General features: G+C 44.6%; 1 protein-coding gene across 1 annotated transcript in view; it reads right to left on the bottom strand.

Annotated features, from left to right (window-relative positions):
* Nucleotides 1-26,917, bottom strand: part of STT3B (STT3 oligosaccharyltransferase complex catalytic subunit B) — a 268,786-nt gene extending 241,869 nt beyond the window's left edge. The window contains exon 1 of the mRNA XM_082258272.1: nucleotides 26,282-26,917. Within this exon, the coding sequence (XP_082114398.1) occupies nucleotides 26,282-26,562 (281 nt within the window). The 5' untranslated portion in view covers nucleotides 26,563-26,917. The remainder of the gene's footprint in view (nucleotides 1-26,281) is intronic.
* Between the last annotated feature and the right edge of the window lie 733 nt (nucleotides 26,918-27,650).

Genomic DNA, 27,650 nt, shown 5'->3' with positions numbered 1-27,650 from the left:
AATCGCGCCTCCGGCCGATCAGATGGCCGGAGGACGCGAACCTGGAAGCAGGACGGCCGGACATGTCGCCGTCCTGTCGCTGAGGTGGCGGCACGGCGGGGGCTTCGTTTTAAGGTAAGTACTACATAATGAGCTAGTATGCGATGCATACTAGCTCATTATGCCCTTTTCTTTACAGGGCTTTTTTTTCCCCTCGCTTTTTTTGGGGGACTTTAATTCCTCTTTAAAGTAGCACATACTACAAAATGCTCTGGTCATGAGGGGTTAAAACCTTCTGGAGCACAAGTGGTTAAAGCCTTTACTGCTTGTTGAAATTTTGGGAAAAATTATAATATATATATATATATATATATATATATATATATATATATATATATATATATATATATATATATATATATATACAGGGCTTGACAAATTTGCCTGAAATCTAGGAGCCAGCTAAAAAAGTTAGGAGCCAGTTTTTTTTTTTTTTTTTTTAAACAACCAAGCTTTATTTAAAAAAACTGATACTAAATTTACACATAAATACGACTAGAACCCCACTCTCCTATATAGCGCAATTGGATGGAAACAGACTGTCTGTCTCTTTCCATCCGATCCGATCCATGGGATGGATAGAAAATAGAACCACCATCCGTCTGTTTTTGGCGGGCAGGGTCAGATGGCGGCAGATTACCGCTCCATAGAGGAGACTGAACGGTCCGATCAGGTCTGCCTGAAAAACTGACAGGCGGACCTGATCAGACAGCCCGTGTGAAAGGGGCCTTCGGCTGTGGCACGGCGATGAGGAAAAAAAAAAAAAGATAGATATATATATATATATATATATATATATATATATATATATATATATATATATATATATATATATATATATATATATATATATATATATATATATATATATATATATTTTTTTTTTTTTTTTAATAAGAATTGAAGAAAAAAAAAAGAAAACATTTTTTTATTTTTTTTTAATTAAAAAAAAAGAAATTATTATTTTTTTTACATTTAAAAAATAAATTAATAATAATAACCACACTCCCTGTCCACTTACCTTTAAGCAAAGGTAACTGGACAGAGAGATGAAGCCTTAAAAAACTTCCCTCTCTTCTCCTCTTTGGAAGGAGAAGAAAAGGCATTGAGAACATGCATTACTCCCGGCCACCACAAGAGGGCGCCAGTTCCCCTAGCTTCTCATCTCACAGAAGAAGGCCGAAAAGCCGGGGACTAAATTTCTGGACGGCGCGGAAGTCCGTGAACTCGAAGAGGAGGTGGGGGGCGCAAAAGGGACAGGACAGCTCAAGCAGGGCACCCCAGGCGCCAGGTCGCTAATTCTAGTCGCAAATGCGACCTGGCGCCCGGGATTTGTCGAGGCCTGTATATATATATATATATATATATATATATATATATATATATATATATATATATATATATATATATATATATATATATATATATATATATATATATATTCTGCTATATAAAACTTTCCCAAAAAAAAAAAAATGAAAAATCAAATGTTTAACATTTTAGGCCAATTTGTATTCTGCTACATATTTTTGGTTAAAAATAATAATAATAATAATAATAATAATAATAATAATAATAATAATAATAATAGCAATAAGCGTATTTTGATTGGTTTGCGCAAAAGTTATCGCATTTACTAACTACGGGAAAGATTTGTCTTTTTTTTTTAAACTAGTAATGGCGGCGATCTGCGATTTTTTGCGGGACTGCGACATTCAGATCGTGACCATTTGACACTTTTGGGGGGACCAGTGACATTACTACAGTAATCAGTGCTGAAAATATGCACTGTCACTGAAATAGTGACACTGGTAGGGAAGGGGTTAACACTATGGGTGAGTGTGTGTGTGTGTGTGTGTGTGTGTGTGTGTGTGTGTGTGTGTGTGTGTGTGTGTGTGTGTGTGTGTGTAACGGGGGGGGGAATGGGGGTTCTGTGACAGACAGATCGCAGGTTCAGCTATGCTGAATCCTGTGATCTCTCCCTGTCTGTCACAGAGAAGATCCGCCTGCTTTATTTACATAAGCAGTCGGGTCTTCTCACACTTTCCCCAATGATCAGGGAAGAGAGGCGGCAATCGCCGCCTCTCATCTTCTGGCCAGATCCAACGCCGTGCGCGTCGCCGCCAAAATCACTAGGAGTCCAGCGACGTAGGTCTACATCGCTGGACCCACTGCCACATTAGGATTACTGTGAGCAGTCGGCAAGGGGTTAATTTGCAGGGATCTGATCTCACTTCCTGTTTGGTTCAGTGACAGGAAATAAAGAGAAATCGCCACAATAGCACACAAATGGTGAAAAATATTCTCTGACAGGATATAACTTTCCCGTACCCCATCCAAAAAGAAAAGGTTTTGCCTATAGTTCTACTTTAATTCAAATGAAATAAACTTTAAGGTTGGGCACAGGGTTTAGTGCTTTGAAGTGGTGTGAGGAGCCGTAGATTTGGGCCAATCAAACTTCTTCTATGTGCGATTTTCAATTCCAGTACTGCAACTGGCCACTCTGCCAGCTTCAATGGACTTCTACGAGGTCTGCAATGCCTTTCACACCGCAGATAAACTACATCTGCTACATGTAACATTTCACAGTATCCGATTTATCTCAGCATTGGAATCAACTTCAGGAAACCTTTAACTTGCAGTAGAAATCCAAGTCTTTAGACGGGCCCTTGATGGTAGAATTGATTTTGCCAAAAACATTAAGTATTTACAAAAAATAAAATTCAAATACGAGGCTCAAAGCAAAACAAACTAGTAAAAATTACCAAGAAAAAAATGAAGTATTATTGAGAAGACACACGGGGGCCCTCTGGGTCATACAACCACCAGCTGCTTCTAGTCCCTGCTGGCTGCCGAAAACAGACTTCACAAGTCCCTTGAAGTCTTGCAGGTGTATTTAGACTTTGATATCGGAAGCAGCCCTCGACAAGATCCCATTTTCACCTTTTTACTCCTTCTGTGGTAGTCTCTGAGCTTGACAAATCACAGCAGATGCCAGACATGTTTATATACAGAAATGAACCCTGAAGCATAAAATAAAAATATAATTATATCTAAATCGTTACCAGCTGCTAATTCTTCCATTAAGAGTTTCTCAGAATTCAAACCTTCCTTTTCTTAACCACTACTTAACCTCCTTCCTGTGTTTTATCAGCACGAAGTCTTCCATTTGCTGCCTTAAAGTGGATCCCTGGTCCATTTACATTATTTCCCTCTGACCACCTAGATAAGCTCTGTGTTTAAAAACAGCAAAGTAAGCACAGACCTACTAACCCTGTATGTGCCCTTGGACACCAAAAGAATGCCAGTCACTACCAGGGGGGCACATAAAAACATTTTCTTATGTGCCCCATTTACCCAGCAACGCAGCCCAGAGGTGAAAGTGCAGTCACTTTGTGCACTTCAAATAAAGTTGGCAAAAAATAAAAAAATAATGCACATGTAACTCGCATCATACCAGCTCACTGCAGTGGAAACTGACAGCTGTGCGCACAGGCATTAGACTAGGTTCACACATATGCATTTGGTGCAGATCGCTTTTCTGTGGGCACAGCAACCATGCGATTTCCCGTACCAGAAAACATTTTGCATTTTCAGAAGGGAAGGGGGTGCCATTAAGAATTATGGCAGCCCCACGTGTCTGTTAAATAGCAGAGCAGTTTACCTGCTGGTGTGGGGATTACATGCATTACGGGTCCCAGAAGAGTACGGGACTATTCACAAGGCGCAGCGAGACTCACGCATGCACAGTAGGAAACAGACTGTGAAGCAGTTTCCCCTACTAGAGATGCCAGCACCTGCACCCACAGCTGGATTAAGAATCGGCTCGGGTGAGGACATCGCTGGATCCTTAGCCAGGTAAGTGTCCTTACATTAAGAGTCAGCAGCTATAGTATTTGTAGCGGCTGACTTTAAATTGTTGAGGGGGGGCCAGCCTGGAGCTCCTCTAAACATTTAAGAAAATACAGCAAAATTTAGGAGGAGGTCTTGAAAAATTATATTAGGTAACTACAAAACACCAAGTGCGTGCATGTGTGTCTATACACTAGGGCTGCATGATATTGGAAAAAAAAAAAGTACATTGCGATTTTTTTTCCAACGATATATATTGCGATATTGAGAGGAAATCATGGAAGTATTATTATTATTTATTATACAGGATTTATATAGCGCCAACAGTTTGCGCAGCGCTTAACAAAATGAGGGCAGACATTACAGTTACACTACAATTTGGAACAAAAGGAATCAGAGGGCCTTGCTCGTTAGAGCTTACAATCTAAAAGGGAGGGTCAATTGATACAAAAGGCAATAGCTGTGGGGGATGCGCTGATGGAGCAAGAGAAACAGCGTTATTAGTTAGTAGCCGGGTAGGCTTCTTTAAAGAGAAGGGTTTTCAGGGATCGTCTAAAGATGGATAGATTAGGGGACAGTCGGACAGATTGGGGTAGAGAGTTCCAAAGAATGGGAGAAGCTCTGGAGAAATCCTGGAGGCGAGCATGGGAAGAGGTGACAAGGGAGCTAGAGAGCAGGAGGTCTTGGGAGGACCGAAGAGAGCGGCTAGGTTGATATTTTGAGATCAGGTTAGTGATGTAGCTGGGGGCAGAGTTGTGGATGGCTTTGTAAACTGTTAGTACTTTGAATTTTATTCGTTGGGTGAGTGGAAGCCAATGAAGGGATTGGCAGAGAGGGTTGGAGGACACTGAACGGTTGGTAAGGTGGATAAGTCTTGCAGCTGCATTCATTATGGATTGAAGGGGGGATAATCTATGTAAGGGTAATCCAATGAGGAGGGAGTTGCAATAGTCGAGGCGAGAGATAACCAGGGCGTGAATTAAGAGCTTGGTGGTGTCATTGGTTAAAAAGGGCCGTATTCTAGCGATGTTGCGGAGGTTAAGGTGGCATGATTTGGACAGGGATTGGATGTGAGCCTGAAAGGACAGTGCAGAGTCCAGGGTTACCCCTAGCACACTGGCATGTGTGGAAGGACTAATAGTTATTCCATTGATCTTGACAGAGAATTCTGGGGAAGGGGCACGTAGAGGAGGAAATATTATGAGCTCGGTTTTAGATAGATTCAGTTTGAGGAAGTGGTGAGACATCCAGGCTGATATGTCTAAGTAGATCAGTGATGCGGGAGGAGACTGATGGGGTGAGCTGAGGGGTAGAGAGGTAGATTTGGGTGTCATCAGCATAGAAATGGTAGTGGAAGCCATGGGAGGCTATTAGCTGACCCAGGGAGGAGGTATAGATTGAGAATAGTAGTGGTCCAAGGACAGAACCTTGGGGGACCCCAACAGTAAGAGGAGTTGCAGAGGAGTAAGTGGAATTGTAAGTGACACTGAAGGTGCGGTGAGATAGGTAAGATTCGAACCAGTGGAGAGCACAGTCACGGAGACCGAGCAAACAGTTTTTTGAGAAGGAGGGGGTGGTCAACAGTATCAAAGGCAGCCGAGAGGTCCAAGAGTAAGAGTATCGAGTAGTGACCATTGGTTTTTGCTGTTAGTAAGTCATTTGTAAGTTTTAGGAGAGAAATTTCTGTGGAGTGTTGCCGGCGAAATCCAGACTGAAGGGGATCAAGGAGGTTATTCTCAATGAGGTGCTTGCTCAGGCGGTTGTAGACTAAAACGTTCAAGGAGCTTGGAAGCAAAAGGGAGTAAGGAGATGGGTCTTAAGTTATTAAGATTGGAGGGGTCTAGCGAGGCTTTCTTTGGTATGGGAGTTACTAGCGCATGTTTTAGAGAGCTGGGGAAGATCCCAGTGGAGAGGGAGAGGTTGAAGATACGAGTTAAAGAGTGTAGGATAGAGTCAGAGGGTGACCGTAGTATTCGAGAAGGAACAGGGTCCAGGAAGTTAGGTGGGCATTAGAAAAATTTTTAGTAACTTCCTCTACAGTAGTTGGGTTAAACAAGGGAAGTATTGATTGTGCAGGAGGACAAGGTGTGTAAGGTGAGGGAGATCTCTTTAGTGTAAAAATCTCTTCACGAATTGTATCGATCTTATTTTTGAAGTGATTGGCAATCTCTTGGGCAGTGAGTAAGTTAGTGGGTGGAGGCAATGGAGGACGAAGTAGAGCGTTGAAGGTAGAAAAGAGTTGACGGGGACTGTGTGAGAGGGTGTTAATGAGAGTGATAAAGTAGGTCTGTTTGGCAGTGTGGAGGCAGGAACTGTATTTTTGGAGGGCAGATTTATATTGACTGAAATCTTGCTGTGACTTAGTCTTACGCCACAGACGCTCAAGAGCACAACTACGTTTTTTGAGGCTTCTGGTATTGTCTGTCTGCCAGGGTTGAAGCGGTCGGGGCCCGATTCTGTGTGTAGTGAGGGGGGCCAAAGCATCCAGGGTAGATGACAGTGAACTGTTGTAGACAGAAGTGGCCATGTTGGGGCAGGAGAGGGATGAGATTGTGTTGAAGAGACCATCTGTAGCAGAAAAAAGAAGTGAAGGGTTCAGATGGCGAAGGTTTCTACGGGTAATTGTTCGGTAGTTGGAAGGTAAGGAGGAAGACAAGGAGAGACAAACTAATGAGGTGGTGATCAGAGAGAGGGAATGGAATGTTGGAGAGGTTGTGAGGGGTGCATAGGTAGGAGAACATGAGGTCAAGGCTGTTGCCATTAGAGTGAGTAGAAGCATGTGTCCATTGTTTTAGGTCAAAAGAGGAGGTTAAGCTCAAAAGTTTAGAAGTAGCAGGAGTGTTAAGATTAACAGGGATGTTGAAGTCTCCAAGAATGATTGCAGTCTCCAAGTATTGCAGCAGCGCAGCCTTCTTCTGATTGTAATTGCAGATTGCACCATACAGCTAGGGTTAATGTTATTGTAGGGATTGACAGTGACAGTGTGGATTAGGCACAGTCAGGACTACCAGTGGTGGCAGGAGGTAGAAGAACACAGCCTGACATGACATCAGTCCAGTCCCACACGTTCGGTGTACTGAACTACTCAGTGAACTGACTTGACTCTTCACTCTGAACTGTTACAATACAAGCTTGTTTCCAGTTCTTCAGTGTCAGTGTGCTGGGAGCCGCTGATTGGTTACAGGGAGGAGCTGAGCTCCTCACTCTAGGATCATATTACCATCAGCTGGAGAACTAGGCTAGCTTCAGGCAGCCAGACTGAACGTGTGGGACGGATGTCGGGCTGTGTTCTGCTACAACCACTGCGAGTCATCCCGCCTTCTCCCTGCCTAATGCCTACTATGCCTTACATCGTATCTTCGGCGATGTGACTATCGCCCACGCCTGCAGCAAGATAGTCGATATCACATCGACTATCGTTCAGCCCTACTATACACACATACACACTAACGATTCAGGGCAATTAATCTCAAGTGGCGAATGCGATTTGAAGAAGTAGCGTCAGTCCAGACCCTTTTTTTTTTTAAGGGCATGGTAGCCCATTTTTATTTAAATAGCGGAAAGTTCACAAAACCCACAGCAATTTCCCTCGCAGGGGTTCCACCATTACTTAATTGGTTTATTCAGCCTCCTGGCTTACTCACATGCAACAAGGCTGCTTCAAACCTCACGCCTAGGCCTAAGGTTTGATCCTCAGACCAATACAAGTATCCTTTGGCCAAGCTTCCTTGTAGCTTCCTTGGGATCAGCTTCATACTGCGCTGTTGCGGAATACATCTGCCTCCTGCAGACCTGTAAGCTCTGGCTGCCAACTGCAGCCTCTCTCTCAGGGAAGGTGGGAGCCCTCCTGACTCCCATACACAGACCTCATTTCTGTCGGTTGGAGTCCTCCTGACTCCTGGGCCAGACCTCCTGTATGCCCGGGTGCAGCTGTCTCCAACTGGGAGTGCTAACCCTGGGAATAATATGGACCCAGCCCACAGGTGTGCAATCAGCAGGCCTGCCTTTACCAAAACCAGGCGTAGATTGCTAACACACACAGTGACCCGGGGTCGCCTCTGTATAACACTATGTTTGGTTATTCATTACACATACCCCGACCACTTTATTATTAGGTACACCTGTTCAATTGCTTTTTAGCCATTTAGATGTGGTGAGGACAACTTGCTAAAGTTCAAACCGAGCATCAGAACAGGGAAGAAACAGGATTTAAGGGATTTTAAACGTGGCATGGTTGTTGGTGCCAAATGGGCTTGTCTGAGTATTTCAAAAACTGATCTACTGGGATTTTCATGCACAACCATCTCTTGGGTTTACAGAGAATGGGCCGAAAAAGAAAATATCCAGTGAGCTGCAGTTATGTGGACAAAGTGCCTTGTTGTCAGAGGCGAATAGGCATACTGGTTCGAGACGATAAACAGTAACTCAAATAACCACTTGTTACAACCAAGGTATGCAGAATACTTTGAACAAAAACCACATCGAACCTTGAAGCAGGTGGGCTACAGTAGCAGAAGGCCAAACCGGGTGCCACTCTTGTCAGCTAACAGGAAACTGAGGCTACAATTCACACAGCCTCACCAAAATTGGACAATAGAAGATTGGAAAAACATTGCCTCCTGCCTTGTATCAATGGTTCAGGCTGGTAGTGGTGGTGTAATGGTGTAAGGGATATTTTCTTGGCATACTTTGGGCTCCTTCATACCAATTGAGCATTGTTTAAACACCACGGCCTACCTGAGTATTGTTGCTGTCCTTGTCCATCCCTTTATGACTACAGTGTACCCATCTGCTAATGGCTCCTTCCAGCAGGATAATGCACCGTGTCACAAAGCTCAAACCATTTCAAACTGGTGTCTTGAACATGACAATGAGGTCACTGTACTCCAATGGCCTCCACAGTCACCAGATCTCAATCCAATAGAGCACCTTTGGGATGTGGTGGAATGTGAGATTCGCATCATGGATGTGCAGCCGACAAATCTGCAGCAACTGAGTGATGCTATCATGTCAATATGGACCAAAATCTGAGAAATGTTTCCAACACCTTGTTGAATCTATGCCACGAAGAATTACGGCAGATCTGAAAGTAAAATGGGGTCCAACCTGGTACAGTCAGCAGTGGTTAGCATGATCTGTAGTGGATCTGCATATCCTATATAGTAGTTGTCTCCAAACTGCAGCCTAGGGGCCAGATGCGGCCCTTTGCTTGCTTTTATTCAGCCCTTGGGGCCATAATTCCCCCTACTGACACCAATAAAGGGGCAAAATTCCTCAGTTATACCAGTGACGGGGCACAATTTCCCCCATGACACCAACGATGGGGCCCAAAGATACCAATGACGGGCACTTTTCCTCCCAATGAGACCAACAATTGGGCCCAAAGATACCAATGACGGGCACTTTTCCTCCCAATGAGACCAACAATTGGGCCCAAAGATACCAATGACGGGGCACTTTTCCTCCCAATGAGACCAACAATTGGGCCCAAAGATACCAATGACGGGGCACTTTTCCTCCCAATGAGAAACAATGGGGCCCAAAGATACCAATGACGGGGCACTTTTCCTCCCAATGAGAAACAATGGGGCCCAAAGATACCAATGACGGGGCACTTTTCCTCCCAATGAGACCAACAATGGGGCCAAATGACAGGGAATAATTCTTCCCAGTGACACGAACAATGGGGCACAATTCCTCCCCACTGACACAAATGATGAGGCACAGATACTCTCACTGAAAAAATAATGGGGCATTAGGTTTTCCCCACCGATAAGCTTTTCTACTCTTACTACAGACTGACCCCCCCCCCCCCCTAAAGTCTATAAGACAGTAAACTGGCCCTTTGTTTAAAAAGTTGGAGACCCCTGCTATATAGTATTCTGCCTATTCCCACCACGCAGTCCAACAAGCACTTATAGGCTGCTTTTCCACCTAACAAAGCGGTTCATATCGTGGAGTGCCTATGTTTTGGGTATGAGATTAGAAGCTTGTTTGGGGATAGGGACTGATGCAAATGGTTTAAGGAGAAACTCCAGGCAAACTGCAAAATACATAATTAAAACACATATACCTTATGTACACCGCATTCCCTGCCAAGGCCCTGCATGCTTAGCCCTGTGCAAGTTTCCGTTTGCTCAGTATAGAATTTCTTGCAGCAGTTTGGGTTGGCAGCATGCAGAAGGCAAATGAAAAAAATCCTTCCGGTCCTATCTCTAAAGTAAACCCAATACATTGTTTAGCTGAGCCATAAAAACACGTCTATGTTGATCTGTTCCCTTCTTGACATTAGTCAATGGAAAAAAATGTTATCATTGATATTAATCCGATAGCATAGTAGAAAAAGTGGCATTATCTGGGATTTCCATAGTTAAATAATTTTCCATGTTTCATTTTTTCCCCCTTTACACTCCACTATATAAACGCCCTGCAAAGCCCTCTATCAAAAAGGTGGGCTTTTGATCCAATATCCACGTCTTAGAACCAGGTTAATAAAACTATACGAGAATGAATCCTTAGCAGTGGAAAAGCATTAGGAACACAAATAATCTGAAGTGAACATGTTTACCCAATGAAATGAACTGCACTGTTCAAATTATATTAGTAAAATGAAATATTTTCATTTTCGAAACAGCACTCAAGCCGCCACTACAGCCAGGAATATATTACTGGACCAATAAACGGGAAGCACAGCTTTACTTCTAGAAGCAGATCGAGTAAACGAGTAAAAAATATACCAATTTCTATTTAAAATGCAAGCAAACCTAAAGAGGTCTCGATATTAAAACCCACACCCAATCTCAGCCAAAATGTCTTAAAGGACCAGTCCACCCAAAAAGGATCTCAGTTAAAAAGGGGAACAAATTGCCTCACTTGAATCCTGTATCTTTAAAAGGGGCTCTTGTGGCCAGAGTTTTAAATGTTCCTGCCGACCATTGGAAGTTTTTAATGTTCCATTATATAAAATCTAAATCAAGCACAGAGTAGGATCTGGATCGGACCAAGAGTCCCGACGAGATGTAAGAAACTGTTGGGCCCCGTTTACATGGGGCGATGGCATATAAGCCCTTGTGCAGGGCTGTCTTTCCCCTACATGGGGTATTTATAGGTGTTGCGTGCATCCCCATGATGGTGTCCCACTACTCTCTACTGGGGCACGTGGCTGCACAGACAGTCCCTGTATTCCAATATGACATGCTGGTGCGGGTCCCTGAACTCCATCTGCGTTCAGCTATCCGCACGCCATATTGGGACACAGCAGCTGTGTCTGTGCAGCCGTGTGTCTATAGAGAACAATGGGACACCAGCATGGGGATGCACGCAACACATTTAAATACCCCATGCTGGGGAAAGGCCGCTCATGTTTCTGTGCGAGAGGGGCTATGGGAAATTTATTTTTCGGGTCACTATTTTTACGCGGTCTGTACTTTTAGAGCCGGTTCACATAGGCGCGACCCGATTTGCCGGGGGTTCCTGTGAAGTCACGGTGCGCAGCTCGCACCGCGACCTCTGAGCGGCATGCACGGACTTCACATCATTGAAGTCAATGCAGGTCGCCCCAAAGTAGTACAGGACCCTTTTTCTAAGTCGGAGCGACTTGTGTAAAGCGGTGTACATCTTTCCAGTATTTAGGCATTGACATCTAACAAAAAGGATTCTAATCTGCCAAAAAAAGCTCATGTAATTTTTTGAGCTTTGGCGTTTTGCTTCAGGCGCCAAAACGCTCATATGTGAACAGGGGCCATTGAAATGAATGGGATTTTGCTTGTTGGGCCTTGTGGGACTTCAGAGATGAGCGTTTTTCAGCTCGTAAAACGCTCAGGTGTTAATAGGGCCCTAAGTGGGTTACTGGACAGACCACCAAGTGAGGTAAAAAAAAAAAAAAAAGAGAAAAAAACTCAGCCACCCCATAAAAAGAATCTGTAAAGAGCAACAACATAACATTTTTGTTTTTGGGTTAAATTCCACTTTAAGGAATTAGGGCTACTGCTCTGTTAAAGGAAATACAAAATGTACGCAAATTAAGGCAATACTAAACTATTCCATAAACTAAGGATAAAGAAAGGACAGGATATGCTATACATTTTCTGTATAGAGAATGCTTTTCAAAAATCAAGAAACATTTGCTTTTTTTTTTTTTTTTTTTTTTTATCTTTTTTTTCATGCCCTATTAATGTCGCACTAGCGAAAAAATTAATACGTTTCTAGACTACAGCGGAAGAAATTCATTATACTTTGAAGTGTGTTAATACATATTAAAATAGTGATATTTAGACAAAGTGCTGCGCTGAAAACCAAAAACCAGAGTGGAATTATAACATATTATAAATCCTCTCCAGTTCTTTCATATTCAACTACTTCTGGAAAGGAAGGTTTTACCCCCTTAATGACCAGGCCATTTTTGCGATACGGCACAGCATTATTTGAACTGACAATTGTTCGGCCGTGCAACGCGGTACCCAAAACAACGATGTCCTTCCCCCCCACAGATTTCTTTTGGTGCATTTGATCACCTCGGGGGGTTTTATTTTTTGCAGTTTAAAACAAAAAGAAAAAAAAAACAAACAATATTTTTTACTTTCTGCTCTAAAACATTCCCAATAAAAAAATTAAATAAAAGGTTTTCACCAATTTAGGCCAATATGTATTCGGCTATGGATTTTTGGTTAAAAAAAAAAAAAAAAAAAAAAAAATACCAATAAGTGTATATTGATAGGCTTGCGCAAAAGTTATCGCGTCTACAAACTAGGGGATAGATTTAGGTGGTTTCTTTTTTACTAGTAATGGCGGCAATCAGCGACATTGCGGCGGACAGATCGGACACTTAACTGACATTTTTGGGTGGGATTGACCAGTGACATTACTACTAATCCATGCTAAAAATATGCACTGTTACTGTACTAATGACAGTGGCAGGGAAGGGTTTAACACCAGGGGCGATCAAAGGGTTAAATGTGTCCCTAGGGCAGTGATGGTGAACCGTGGCACCCCCAGATGTTTTGGAACTATATTACCCATGATGCTTAACTATACTGCAAAGTGCATAAGCATCATGGGAAATGCAGTTCCAAAAACATCTGGGGCGCAAAGGTCCGCCATCACTGCTCTAGGGGTGCTTTCTAACTGTGTGGGGGTTGTACTTGCTAGATGAACAAAGAGACCTGTGCTCCTAAATAGCAGGAACACAAGATCCCCGTGTTCATCTCAGACAGAATAGCAGTCTGCCTTGTTTACATAGGCAAACCACCGTTCTGTCTCTATAGGGAGCGATCACGGGTGGCCGTCTTGTCCGCCGGACATGCTGATTGGCTCCTCCCATGGACAGTCAGTGCGTGCCCCCACTGGCTATTACACCAAACTACGTACAGGTTATGTCATTTCGCGTAATAGAGCTGACCTGCAGCAGCAGGTCAGGAACTAGTAAAATAAAATAGAAAATAGACAGTGCTTGTGCTACCTAACCTGCCTCTGTATAAACTCTAAACCTGTCTGATTCTGCCACTTTCTGTGTCCTCCATGAGCTGACCATAATAATCCATGGCTAATGAGCCCTGATCACAAATGTTCAGCCTGCATGCCTCTGTCCCCAGCTCTGTCTCCCTCACCCCCTCCCTCCCTGCCAGCTCCGTGTGTGTCCAAACCGGCTAAAGGTGCTCGCCGTAATGGAAAAATGGAACTCTGAAGGCATGTACCAACACCATTAATTGGATGGGGGGGGGGGGGGGGGGAAGATGAACATGTAATTAAAATATTAAAATACCTTGTATTATTCCCAAATTAAATTAGAGTATTATATTCCAAACCAGGGGTCAGGAACCTTTTTGGCTGAGAGAGCCATGAACACCACATATTTTCAAATGTAATTCCGTGAAAGCCATACACTCTATTTCAGGGGTTGGGGACCTTTAATACTCATGGGCCACAGCTATACAGTGAGTAGATGGAGCCGTGTTAAAGTGCCTGGAGTCGGGTCGGGAAGAGAACAGATCAGGCAGGCATGCAATGAGGCCAGAGAGGTGAAGCGCCTGCAGGCCTGGGAATGATGGAGGTGAGTATAGGCTCTGAGAATATGGCGGCCGGCCGCTGAAGGCCTTCAGCATTGGATGCGAGAGGCAACTCCCGCGGGTCCCCGGGTGTCTGTCGGGGCACAGGGAGCGGATGGCAGGTCTCCTTACCCGGCGATGATTGCCAAGGCCCTCAGATGCACAGCACACGAGCCGGTGGCGGTACCCCGAGTAGGCCGTGGGGTCCGTAGCGCGGCAATCCGGTCACCCAGAGACCAACTGAGAGTAGCGGTGGGTAGCCCACAAAGTGTACCTTCAATGGGTGCAGAAATCTCCTTGGCACCGGGCACAGCTACATGGATGGCACTGAATTGAGTGGTAGACGCAGCGGAGCTCTGGGACTACACGTCCAGCAAACCTCACGTCCGGACACGCCCCCCCTTTATTAAATATTTGTCTGCGAGCCAGATGCAGCCATCAAAAGAGCCAAGTCTTGCTCACGAGCCATAGGTTCCCTACCCCTGTTCCAAACTAACCTGGAATTTATGGGAACATTTTCAAATTCTTGAAAACTGAATGTAGAGTTATTTGCCAAATTATCTTTAGAGAGCACATTTTTTAATTACGTTCCTCAGATAACTCACCCTACTAAACGGTCTCCAGTATAGACAACATTCCAATACCATAGCTGTAGAACAAACAATCTTTGGAGTTCTATCGTTCCATCACAGCAAGCACCTTTAGCTGGTTTATATACTAAAACAGCGTATTTTATGTACCTATGAAAATAATCCATGATCTTGTAAGTTTTTTGATTCATGAATTTATGTTTGGATCATAGATAGATCAGGACTCGCCCTCCTGAAGAAGTGGTTGTCAGCGAATAGAGAAAAACCAATCATTCCTTTGGATATCTGATGGCTGATATAGAAATTGGTTACAGGGGCACTAAATATGTTATTTTTATGGTTTTTACTTTGCCCTTTGGAATCCAAGGTGATTTTATTACATGAGGGAATTGGACAACTATGTCAAACTATGAAGAAAAGTGAGGTTATCTGTCAAATTTATTGGTGTAAGCAATACCCTTTATTGAAAAGCAGTCTGATCTGCCCAGGATCCATTTGATGAAGGTTACTATACCCATTTGTAAAGATATGGTTGAAACTTTGTGGCATTTACACAAAGAGTTACAGTAAACCCCCGCTCCATCGCGGTTCAGTTTTTGCGGTCGCGGTATATTGCATTTTTTTTTTTGTAGTGTTATTTTACTATATAAATCATTCAAAATTAAATATTTTTTGTGTTTTCCATAGCTCTTGCTATGTCTCTCAGTATCTTTTATGTGTTTAAATGAGTTTATATTGTTTTAAAAGTGTGTTTAAAGACCTTAAAATGCTTTTACACGTACAGTGACAGTAAAAAAAAACATGCCTACAATGCATTTTAATAGGGTTTTTCTTTTTCGCAGATTTTCACTTTTCGCAGCTGGGTCCGGAACGTAACCCCCGCATGTGGGTTTACTGTATACCTTTTCCTAATATTAAGTTACCCCCACCCCCAGAAACAGTTTGCAGGGCAAGTCCTCATCCAAATTTTGCTAAAACATTCTGTTAAATCACATAATTGCATGTAGTGTGAAGACATCCTGGAACACGGAAAATGTCACGGTGACTCCGTGGTCAGTGAATGGTGCAAGGACAGAGCGGTCTTTTTGTAGCTCTAAGCTAGAGACATTCTATAGTCAGTGTAAGAAAGCCTTCACACGACAGTTTATGCTTGGGTTTAATAGTGTTTGGAAAAAAAATAACCAATAAATGATAGCTGCATTAGTTTTCTTTTCAAACTGGTTTCCTTAATTTTTACCTGGCGATACCCATCTTAAAGAAGTTTCCAGTCTGGATGGAGGATTGACAGCTTTAGCACTTGCTGCAAAATGTGGCATTGGATACACTTTTTTAAAGTGCTCTGAATGCCATTTAAAGCGCCTGTCACTAAATAAAATGGTTACCTTAGAGTCCTGTTAAAGCCTTGCTTTTTGGGGGGGGGGGGGGGGGTTTTTTTTAAGCAAACATGCCCCATGTCACTTTCTTGATGCTTCAGTCTCCAAAGCCTCCACAGAAGTCTAATGACAAAGCTTGCTTACAGCACCCGACGCTTTTGAGGGGCTTTTATTCAGCATTAGCTTCCCTTTTTTTTGGAGGTATTGCAGGTATGAGATATCCCAGGATGCACTAGGAAACCAACAAGCAAAACCGGAAATAAGAAATCAACACTTCTGATTCCTGTGTATATATTCGGGAAACGAATATATGCAAATGTGACATGTGTAAAGAGTGGAGCAGCAGGAGAGTAGGATCAGCACAGCTGGGTGTTACTACTATGTGGGGGGGGGGAGAAATCAGCAGAGTTAGGGGTTACTACTGAGCCAAGGTTCTACTGGGCCCCAGCATGGTAAAAAAAAAAAAAAAAAAAAATATCTTTGTATTTTTTTTTTAAATCATTGATTTTTTTTTTTTTTTTTATAAAATGCTTTTGAATAAAAAGCTTTTGAGTAAAAAATCTATCTAAAAGATAGTTTTCCCATGCAAGATACATTAATAATTTAGTTTATTAAAGAGATGTTCCAGTTGTGAGAAAAAAAGATAAAGTCAGCAGCTACAAATACTGTAGCTGCTGACTTAATATATAGACACTTACTTGTCCAGGGAGCCCTCAATGTCAGTACCCCAGCCGATTTTCAGATCGGCTGTCACCGCCTCCACCATTCACCGTGAGGGAAACCAGCAATGAAACCTTTTGGCTTCACAGCGGGCTCCCTACTGCGCATGCGCGAAGCACACTGCACATTCTGATTGGCTCAGCGGCGGCGGGGAGGAGAAACTGGACGGAACGACGCCATGGCGCTGTCTCCCGGAAGTGGGGAAGGGTACCTGTCAAATCTGGTACCCCCCCCCCCCAAAAGGGGCCAAAATGTGGCACTGGAGGGGGGAGGAAGCAAATGAGCGAAAGTTCCACTTTTGGGTGACACTCCGCTTTAAACATGAAATGGAGCTTAGTTACGTAGAATGAGGCTGTATATCCTGCAATATTTAGATGTTTGCTGAACGCATTCAATGAATCCAAGCTCTGCACACTAACATAACATGCACTGCATTGATGTCTTCACACAATTTCACAGTAACAGTGAGCTAAAACAAAGTTCAGGAATATTCCTTTATACCATTGTTTTGTAATCTATGTACACTACAAACTGTATGATTTAATCGGATATCGCTGTTTTACTAACCTGAAAGCTGCTTATTCCAAGTAGGAAACCATCATTTTGTTTGCAAATATTAAAGATTCTAACTACCACGAAGAAAAAGTTTTTACATTTAAAGAGCACCTGTCATTTCAGATCCATCATGGCCGCCCCTGTTATCGGCATCCACGTCCCTCACCTTGTTGTGTCACTGGTGCATCACCAGCTGTCCAATTAAAGTGAATGGGACTGTCGGTGAATCAACAGCGAGTTATGCCCCGTACACACGCAACGATTATCGGCCGACTTTTGTCCAGGGTTGTTGTGTTGGTTGAAATATGCTCTAGACTGCACACAAATTTTTTCGGCCAACAAAAATCTACTTCAGAAGTGATGTCATGTGCTGGTTTACTTTCTGTGTGTTCTTTCTTCTCTGAGCATGCCCAGTCTTGCTCATCAGATTTTTGTCTGCCGAAATCTGTACTGACTGACGGAAAATCGGCCGTTGTGGTGACGGCCAACAAATTTTATAGCCTGCACACCAGATTTTTTTTGGCCGAAAAGTTGGAGTCGGTTATCGGAAGCATCATACTAACAAGCCGAAAATCGGCCGATCGGATGTTGGCTGAAAATTCACGGCCAAATATTGACGCGTGTGTGCGAGGCATTAGAGGAGGAGTTGCTGTGGGACAGAGATGACAGTTGCGCTTTAAAAATTATGATTTAAATCAAGTCTTTACTAAGGATTTAAATTGACTTGATTTAAAATCAAATCCACCTTGCTGGTCCCCTTTAAAACAAAGAAAAATCAACACACACAGCATTTGCCAAGCTTTATTAAAGCCTAAAAAAAGCATCACCGAAGCATAAAAAAAAAAAAAAAAAACATTTTAAAGGGATAGGTGCTTTAATATGCGTTCAAGTCAAAGCAAGAGTAAATGAGCCCTTAGACAGCAGCACTGTCAATTTGGAGAAAGGGTAGCATTACATGCACTAGCAGATTTAGATGGCCTTGACTTAAAGCGGAGTTCCAGCCTCACACACTCACCTGTCCAACGGCCCAGCGATGCGGCCGCCCGAAGCCTCGCTCTTCTCCCTCTCTGCTCTGTGGCGCCGGCATCACTGGTGTGGGCACCCGGCTGTGACAGTTTGCGGCTTCACAGCCGGGTACGCACTGAGCATGCGCGAGTTGCGCTACGCATCGTGATTGGCCGGCATTCTTCTGGGACCTCTGACATGTCCCAGAAGATTGCAGGGGAGGGAGGGGGAGAGAACTTCCGCTCAGGGTGCCGCGGCGCTCCGAGCGCAAGTGGGAGCGGGTACATGTGAAAACTAGGTACCTGCTCTCCCCCCCCCCCCCAAAAATGACATGCCAAATGTGGCATGTCAGGGGGTTAGCACTACCTAAAGCGGAAATTCCACTTTTGGGTGGAACTCCGCTAAACTCCAGGTAAAAAATAAATAAAAAACACTTAGAACAACCGGTTTTATTTTTATCTGTTTGGTATAAAAGGTTTCATATAAAAAAGGAATAACAACAATTTAAAAAAAAGCCAACCATTGTAATCACCCGCTTTGTCTCAACCCTCCAACTGACACTTTTGCTGGACACGTGGGTCTGTTAAAGTTGAGAAATAACAGACTTACTGGTCGGATCACCAGGCAGCCATCACAGCTAAGACTGGTAATCTGCAATATAACACACTGTTTATTACAAAATTTTGTTAAAAATGCCATTACTATTTTTAGTAAGTCTGCAGTGTGTAGGAATATCTCTTGTCTGGATCAGAAAGCTTTGCCTCACATACAAGCAGTTCCAATAAACTCCCGAAACCGTTCTGCATCTTTGAGAACGTTATTAATAGTTTTTCTGCTTTAAGCCAAGTTGAATGACGTTCACAGATGTTCCTAAAAAAAGTTTTAGAAACTTATGCTAACTGAATCCAAAATATAAAGTTTGAAACTGTGGAGACTTTTGAAATAGTAAGGGAGATTAATCAAGACTGCCACATAGCAGGCAGTATAAAACAGGCATATTCATTTTAGATGGCCAACACATTAGAGAGCGCGCTATACAAGGGTGGGCACCGCCAGAGCGCGCGCTATACAAGGGTGGGCACCGCCAGAGCGCGCGCTATACAAGGGTGGGCACCGCCAGAGCGCGCGCTATACAAGGGTGGGCACCGCCAGAGCGCACGCTATACAAGGGTGGGCACCGCCAGAGCGCGCGCTATACAAGGGTGGGCACCGCCAGAGCGCGCGCTATACAAGGGTGGGCACCGCCAGAGCGCGCGCTATACAAGGGTGGGCACCGCCAGAGCGCGCAATACAAGGGTGGGCACCGCCAGAGCGCGCAATACAAGGGTGGGCACCGCTGCAATGCTTTACAGGCTCCAAAAAATGAATGCACATTTTTTTACCTGCAAAAATAATGTGCACTTACTATTAAATATACCTTTAAAGTGGAACCAATATGCATCTCAGCACCACAAACCAAAAAAATGCTATTGAATTCATTTTTAATATTCAAAGCAAACTCCCCCCTCCATCCATCCATGTCTCCGTGCTTTTTTTTTTTTTGCAAAGAAAGCACTTTAAAAAACACCCCCTATCATTTCTAGCTGTGGCCATCTTGAGTAAGGGCAGATGGTTCATGTAGCATTTACTTATTATTCAGGATTTATATAGCACCAACAGTTTACGCAGCGCTTTACAACATGAGGGCAGACAATACAGTTACCATACAATTTAATTGACTTCCTGGAATCCATCTGCCCTTAGTCCAGGTATGCAGACAGGAGGGTGTGCTTAACCCTGCGGCTATAGGTGGTGGCAGTGATCACTGGAGGAAACCTCCCGTTGTCAGGATACAATAGCACAGCGGGAAGGATTCCCTTAACACGATCTGTGTTGATGGGGGAATCAAGCAATTTCCTTTCCTTCAACCCCAACCCATGGCTAAAGGAAAGAAAATTGCATTATGTACAGTATAGCCTGCTTTAGGCTGGATTCACATATATGCGAGTTGGATGTGTTCTACGTCGCATCCAGTTCGCATAACAGAGGAATGTGACCGGCTCTCAATGGAGCCGGTTCACATGTCCAGGGTGGCCGCGGTGCAATTTAAAAAAATGGTCCTGTGCGTTTGGGTCAGGTTCAGGTGCGAATTCAGGCAAAAATTTGCACCTGAACCGGTGAACAGGAATGCACAAATGTGAACCGGGCTTAATTTGTTTTGTTGTTGCTCAATGTCAAAGCAGCAAGGAGAGAAGAATCAGACTGTACAAAGTCACCATTCCTAAATGAGGCTGAAGCAAACACAATTTAGCAGAGCTCTGTGTATTGTATGCAAGCCAAGGATAAACTAAAAATCAATGTACTCGGTGATCTCCCTAAAATATGTATAAACTATGCGAACTGTCACAATTCAACAATTGCAGAACCAGACAATGTAGAATTACCTTTATAAAAGAATTGTACTCTTGAAGCCGGGTGCAGTTCTAATATTCAGTATATGAATTCAAAGTGTTTTATTTCATGTGACAATTTTTCCCTCCACAATTTCATGCAGACCAAGATATCTGGCAAAAGGTGACATTACCAGTAATCGAGATAAATAAAGCTGGGTTCCCACAAATACATGTCAAGGAATATTGAAGGGCCCTTTGAAATCCATGCCAGTGCAAGAAAACGGGTGCCAACTTGTTTAAACAGGTGTTGCAATGCTCATTAAAAATGCAGACTGGTGAACCCCACCTAAAAGTTTGCTTTTAATACAAAAAAAAAAAAAAAAAAAAAAAAAAAAAACCCAGGGCCAGTGCGTTCTGGAGCAGCAACGTTAAATCGGTAGCATACCGCTTTTTGACGCTTTTACCTACAGGTAAGCCTATAATAAGGCTTACCTGTAGGTACAAATAATATCTCCTAAACCGGCACGTGCAGTGCATGCAGTCGCTCACGCGAGCGGCGCATGCGCTCTGAGGGTCTGTGGGGACCTTCAGTTTTGCTTGCCGGGAGCTTGACGCTGCTAAAGGCTGCTTAACGCTGCATACAGCATTAGGCCACATCAGATGTTTTTAGGCTGCAGTAGTTGGATTTGATGTTGGAAAGTAGAAGAGGGGGGGAGAAAGGCTGCTAAAAGTGGCTAAAACGTGCATTAATGCCAATACAAACTGCTTCTAAAAGCACGCTTTTACAGCTGCTTTTTCCTGGCGTCAGAACTGGCTTTGCAGCTCCTTGTTTTTCAAACGCCCATGAGCATGAGTGTGCATGAGGCTTTATAGATGGCCCCAAATCTTAAACTGCAGTGAATGGCTCTGGTTTTATCGCGCAGCGGTGAATGGCTCTGGTTTTATCGTGCAGTGGCTCAACAAGTGTAACTACAGCCATCCTAGCAACTGATGCTACTTTAAGCAGAGGTTCCCCCAAAAACTCCCATTTGTGCTCCTCGAGAGTAATAATTCACCTCTAGGGGATTATGGGAGCTCAGTATTACTTAGGCCTCAGTCTCATGTCCGCTTACCTTCATGAAGGATTTATATTCTTGATAAGTTATTGGCCATTCAATTTCCAGAATAAAGTCTCTTTTCACACTGTTGTCTTGCAATAACCACAACGCATTGTAGAACACAAACCACGGCAACATTCATTATGAACTATGCCTGAAACACACCAATTCAGTTGTGGGCAACGAAAGCACGGTGCATTGCGGTGTGCCACATAAAAGAAAAAATTTATCTATGTTAGGTCTGATTCCTAGGCCATTTGGTCTAAGGCAGGGGTCTTCAAACTACGGCCCTTTGCTTGCCTTTATATGGTCTTTGGTGCACTTTTCCACCCACCGGCAACCAAAAGGCGGGTGCACTTTTCCACCCACCGGCAACCAAAAGGCGGGTGCACTTTTCCACCCACCGGCAACCAAAAGGCGGGTGCACTTTTCCACCCCCGCCCCAATAATAAAAACGGGGCATTGTTTCTTTACCACCAGTAATGGCAAGCCATTTTCTACTGTCACTGGCCACACCAGTCCCTGCATCTTCTCCCCAACACTCCAGCGGTCTAGGATCCTGACACCATCAAGACCAAAGCAGGGTCAAAAGCCTAATGCCTCGTACACACGCATCGATAGTTGGCCGTGAACTTTCGGCCAACGTCCGATCGGCCGATTTTCGGCTTGTTAGTATGATGCTTTCGACAACCGACTCTGACTTTTCGGCCGAAAAAAAATCTGGTGTGCATGCTATAAAATTTTTGTTGGCTGTCAACACAACGGCCGATTTTCCGTCGCTCATCAGATTTTTGTCTGCCGAAATCTGTACTGACTAAGACTGGGCATGCTCAGAGAAGGAAAGTAAACCAGCACATGACATCACTTCTGAAGTAGATTGTTGTTGGCCGAGAAAATTTGTGTGCAGTCTAGGCACATTCCAACCAACAAAATACCACTCTGGACAAAAGTCGGACGATCGGTTGGCCGATAATCGTTGCGTGTGTACGAGGCATTAGACTGGACATAATGACGCCAAGGACCATACACTGAGTATGGGGGGGGGGGGGGGGGGGGGTAGTCAAGTTAAACAGTGTGTCCTCTCCCCTAGAAACAAATCAGCCATCAACCCTTTCAGTGCAGAGACAGCTTCACTGCAAGAGATCATTTTAAATATTTTGAGTCAGGCTTTAAGAAACTAAAATATAGCGCAGCAACTAAGCAAAGAAATTATTAAAATTTGCTTTCAGATGAATTTTATAAAACAAGTGAAATACACCAAATGTGTCTTTTATTAAAATTGTACAGTTGGTAGAAAATTACTAGAAACAAGACAAAAAATAAAAAGTGGAAGGTTTCAAGCAATAATCGCAGCTTTTCTGTTATGTTTCAGCAATAGGCCCAAGTGAACCTGTGCAAGGTCTATAATCTCCCCACTCCAGCCATCAACTAGAGAAGTAGAATGTTCAGCACTTGAATTGTGACCCATACAATCTGCAGAACTTGCTTTGAATCTGCCCATTCACTTGCCTTAACAATGAAAGCAAGAATTTGGCTGCACTGACTTCCTTAAATGCGAAAGGCATGTGTCAAGGCCATGCATTCTCTAAATCAATGTCAAGCAGACAAGCAGTGAATCCAATAATTATTGAGAGTATACGATTCAGCTATACAGATGTCAGATCCTTAAATTACATCGGAGTGTATCCAATGACAGACAGGCCTATTGAGTGTGCACAATAAAGCCAGGTTAGCCTTTGTGGATAGACACCACATTGAGACGATCCTTCTTACAATCTACTTCCTGCTTCTCTCCTTTAGTTCCGCAGTAGAAATGCTTTCTCCCCGCACACAATATATCTGCACAGCTGCATTATATGCAATTGCCTGTTTCAGGAAAATAATATGCCTGCAGAAACGGTTATTTCCTTTGAATCGCATGTAATCAAAGGCAGGATTGTTACCCAAGTCACAACAGTTTCATAATCACTAGAGTTTGAAGAGGCGGCTCTGGGTTTTTTATACCAGCGCCTTCGCTCCTGCCAGACAGCTATGTGACGGTGCACAGGAGAGAAGGGCATATGGCAGGGTGGTGGATGGATGAACAACCTGCACCCAAAATCAGCATGCATTCCTTATTGGAAGACAAGGTATGAAAGGTCTTTCCATTCTGATAATAAGATATAGATAGAAATGACAATTAGGTGTACTGCAGAGAAAAAAAAAAAAAAAACAGGATCTCCTAAAAAAGCAACATAAAAACAGCACAAATCCCATTCAGACAAATGTGAGATTACCCAATATTACAAATGAAATGTGCTCACTGATCGGAAATAAAAGGGATAGCAGATCACAGCAAACCACGCCAAGAACTTTATCACACTCATTCCTCAAAGCATCCAGTGATCAGCTGTCAGATTCATGAAAGATGATTTCTGATTGGCTGAATAAGAACGCTCTACATGTGCAGCAATAAAAATGTTACGGCTTCCTCCTGAATAAGTGTCTACACGCAAGTTCAGTTTCAGCCACACGTTTCATTTCCAACCAGAAAGTAGGCTGAGACATTCTCACACATTACTGGCACTTTTACTATTTCCGCTGCCAGGGAAAATGTCTTATTGCAGAAGTGCCAAAGAGGAACCCAAGTGACATGTATCTTATGTCTGCACTGAGGCTGCTCATCATAAAGAATGAGGGGGAGGGGTAAAGTCATTCAATACTGAACAAACAAAAAATGACAATTCAGCTGGCGGCAAGTACACAAGATGTATACATAGATGGCTACTACAATATAAGACAAGACTTCTGCACAGAGAACTGGAGGAGAAACATTCCCTTCTAGAAAATCAACTCCAACTAATGATCTTCCTAGAGGAGTGAAGTGTAATCAGAACATGAGTGACAGATCCCCTGACATAGGATCCGGTGATCACAATAATAAATGACCTGACAGTATGGACAGCATATACAATGCAATCCCACTATGCAGGAGATAACTAGAACCAAAGTCATATGTCACTGCTGGACACTGCAGAATAGAGGGGATAAATCATGTTATACTGAGCCTCCCAACCAGGGCAAACTCACCTACCTCCCACCTACACTAGCCACCAACGTAAAGGAGGCAGGTGGCCACTAACCCACCAACGTAAAGGAGGCAGGTGGCCACTGACCCACCAACGTAAAGGGGGCAACTGGCCACTGACCCACCAAGGTAAAGGGGGCAACTGGCCACTGACCCACCAACGTAAAGGGGGCAACTGGCCACTGACCCACCAACGTAAAGGGGGCAACTGGCCACTGACCCACCAACGTAAAGGGGGCAACTGGCCACTGACCCACCAACGTAAAGGGGTTACTACTTCTATTGACCTCTGATGTAAAGGGGCAACTGATTGCCAATGTAAGGAAGGGGCAAGTGGCCACTGACCCACCAATGTAAAGGGGTTACTATTTCTATTGACCTCTGATGTAAAGGGGCAACTGATCGCCAATGTAAAGTTGGGGACTGTCCACTGACCCACCAATGTTAAGGGGGAACTGGCCACTGACCCACAATAGTAAAGAAGGGGGAACTGACCACTGACCCACAAATGTAAAGGGGTTACTCCTGCTAATGAACTCTTATGTAAAGGGGGCAGCTGATCACCAATGTAGAGTTGGGGACTGCACCAACCCACCAATATAAAGGGGTTACTTCTGCCAATGACCATCTGATGTAAAGGGACAACTAAGCACCAATGTAAGGGAGGGGTAAACTGTCCACTGACCCACCAATGTAAAGGGGGGAACTGGCCACTGATCAGCAAAGTAAGGTTGAGGGGGATCCACTGACCCATCAATGTAAAGATGGGGGGGGGGGGGCAACTGACCACTGACCTACCAATGAAAAAGGGGCAAATAGCCATTGACCTACCAACGTAAAAGGTGTTAATTCTTCTGATCTCTGTTGTAAAGGGACCAAGTGGCCACCAATGTAAATGTTTTACTACTTCTTCTGATTACTGATCTCCAATATAAAAAGGAGCAACAGACCACCAATGTAAGGAAAAGAAGGGGGGGGGGGCAACTGACGGACCACCATTGAAAGGGGTTAATTCTTCTACTGAACTCTGATGTAAGGGGGCAACTGACAACCAATTGTAAGAGGGGTCTTCTGACCCACAAAAGTTAGGGGTGTCCTACTGACCAATGTATAATAAGACAACTGGTCACTGATCACCAATGTAAAGGGGTTACTTCTTGCACTGACGTGTGTCGCAAAAGGGGCAACTGACCACCAGATTAAGAGGAGGGGGGACTGTCCATTGACCCCCCCAATACAAGAGGGTCCTACTCCTAAGAATGTAAGGGACCACATCTGCACTAGTCACCAACCTAAAGGGGTCACCTACAACTTGCCCACTTCCCCTAGTGCCCACCAACATAAGGGGAGTCACTCCTCCAGCAATGTTTTGCTGTCTTCTCATTGGTCCATTTGAAGACTAGCAGTGGCAGTGATCTGTCCTATAAACCAGGTAAGCCCCCCCCCCCCTCTCTCATTCTTTCACACTTCCTCTGAGCAGTGTGGGCGGTCCCTCCTGATGTGTGAGCGGTGTCACCGTTCCCCGGAAGTGCCCCCCTTGTTGTCACCCTGTCATTGTGTTCACTCACCAGGGGTCGAACTCATGGATGATGCTCTCGAATCGGATGACTGCGAAGAGCCTGGAGCTGAAGCCGGCCAGCCAGGCCAGGAAGAGGATGGTGAAGGAGAGAAGAGACTGCCAGCCGGCAGGCTGCGACAAGCCCCCCGATAGCCCTCCTACGGGGGAGTGGGGAACCACGCTGCTGTTGGCCGAGGATGCCGATCTCCCGGAGCCCGGGGCGGGGGAGGAGGCCCCGGAGTTGACGGTTGTCGCTTTGTGCTTATGATCCAGGGTTGCGTTCTCCGCCATGTTGGATTCCCCCCCGCTGGCCGCTCCTCCTCCTCCCGGGTGGGGGTGTGTGCTGGAGGTGGGGAGGGGGGGACGTTCGGTGACGGTTGGCGGAGCAGGGGATGAGGAGGGAGGTTTGAAATGCGCGGGCACGCGGCTCGTCCGTTAGATGGGTTCAGCCGTCCCCGCGTTGTCCCGATCGCCTGCAGCTGTGCTCTCCCGCGGCCCGGCCGGTCTCGCTGTCCTCATCACACTGTCAGGGCTGTTCCTAGGAAGGCCGGGATCACCGGAGCCGGCTAGTGCTCCTCGCCTCTCTGCTCAAATGACATTTCCTACTCAGCGCTGACTGGAGGGAGGGGCTTCGCCGGGACAACACGCCCACTCCCTGAGCGAAACCTAAACTCTCAGCCAGTAGAGGAGCGACAGGTACGTGGGAGGCGGGGCCCGGGCGAGACGACGACCAGTCGCGGACAATAGAACCGCGAGTCACGCCTCTTCCCTGGCCGTGACGTAACCCGGAGGCGGGGCGTCCATAAACACTTCCCCGTAGGCCTCGTAGGCACGTGCTTGTTAGATGAACGGGAGAGGAGGAAAGTGCTGGATGACAGACAGGTGTTCCGAGCCAATGGGCGCGACACGCTGATAGGGTGGGCGGGACCTTTAGTAAACTGCGGGGAAAATGAGCCGAGGGGAAGGCGGGGCTTCCACCTTTGTGTCATCCAATTACGTTTGTCCGATCTTTCGTTGTTGTTGGCTGGGGGTGCCTGAGTGACGTCAGCAGGGCTCGCTCGGGTGACTTATGTCCGGCCACCTGCCGTTCACCCCCCCGCCCATGTACTGCACATAGATCAGAGCTCACCAGGGTCACAGCAGGAACCTTCACCTCATACAATCCTGTGTGTGACATTCCCCCGTCCTACCTCTGGATTCACCACCTCAATACTGGGCACCTACACCCAGTGGCGACCCTAGGAACAATATATATGGGGGGGGGGGGGGGGGCACTCATAATTTTCACTACTATATTGTACCACTGAAAAAAACGAAATAAGTATATATATATATATATATATATAAATAAGGTTATAAAATATGAGTAATGCTGTGTG

Source organism: Pelophylax lessonae (genome assembly GCF_965119305.1).
Source record: "Pelophylax lessonae genome assembly, chromosome: 5".
Lineage (NCBI taxonomy): Eukaryota > Metazoa > Chordata > Amphibia > Anura > Ranidae > Pelophylax > Pelophylax lessonae.
Note: the sequence above shows the minus strand (reverse complement) of the source record. Positions and strands in the feature narration are given on the sequence as shown.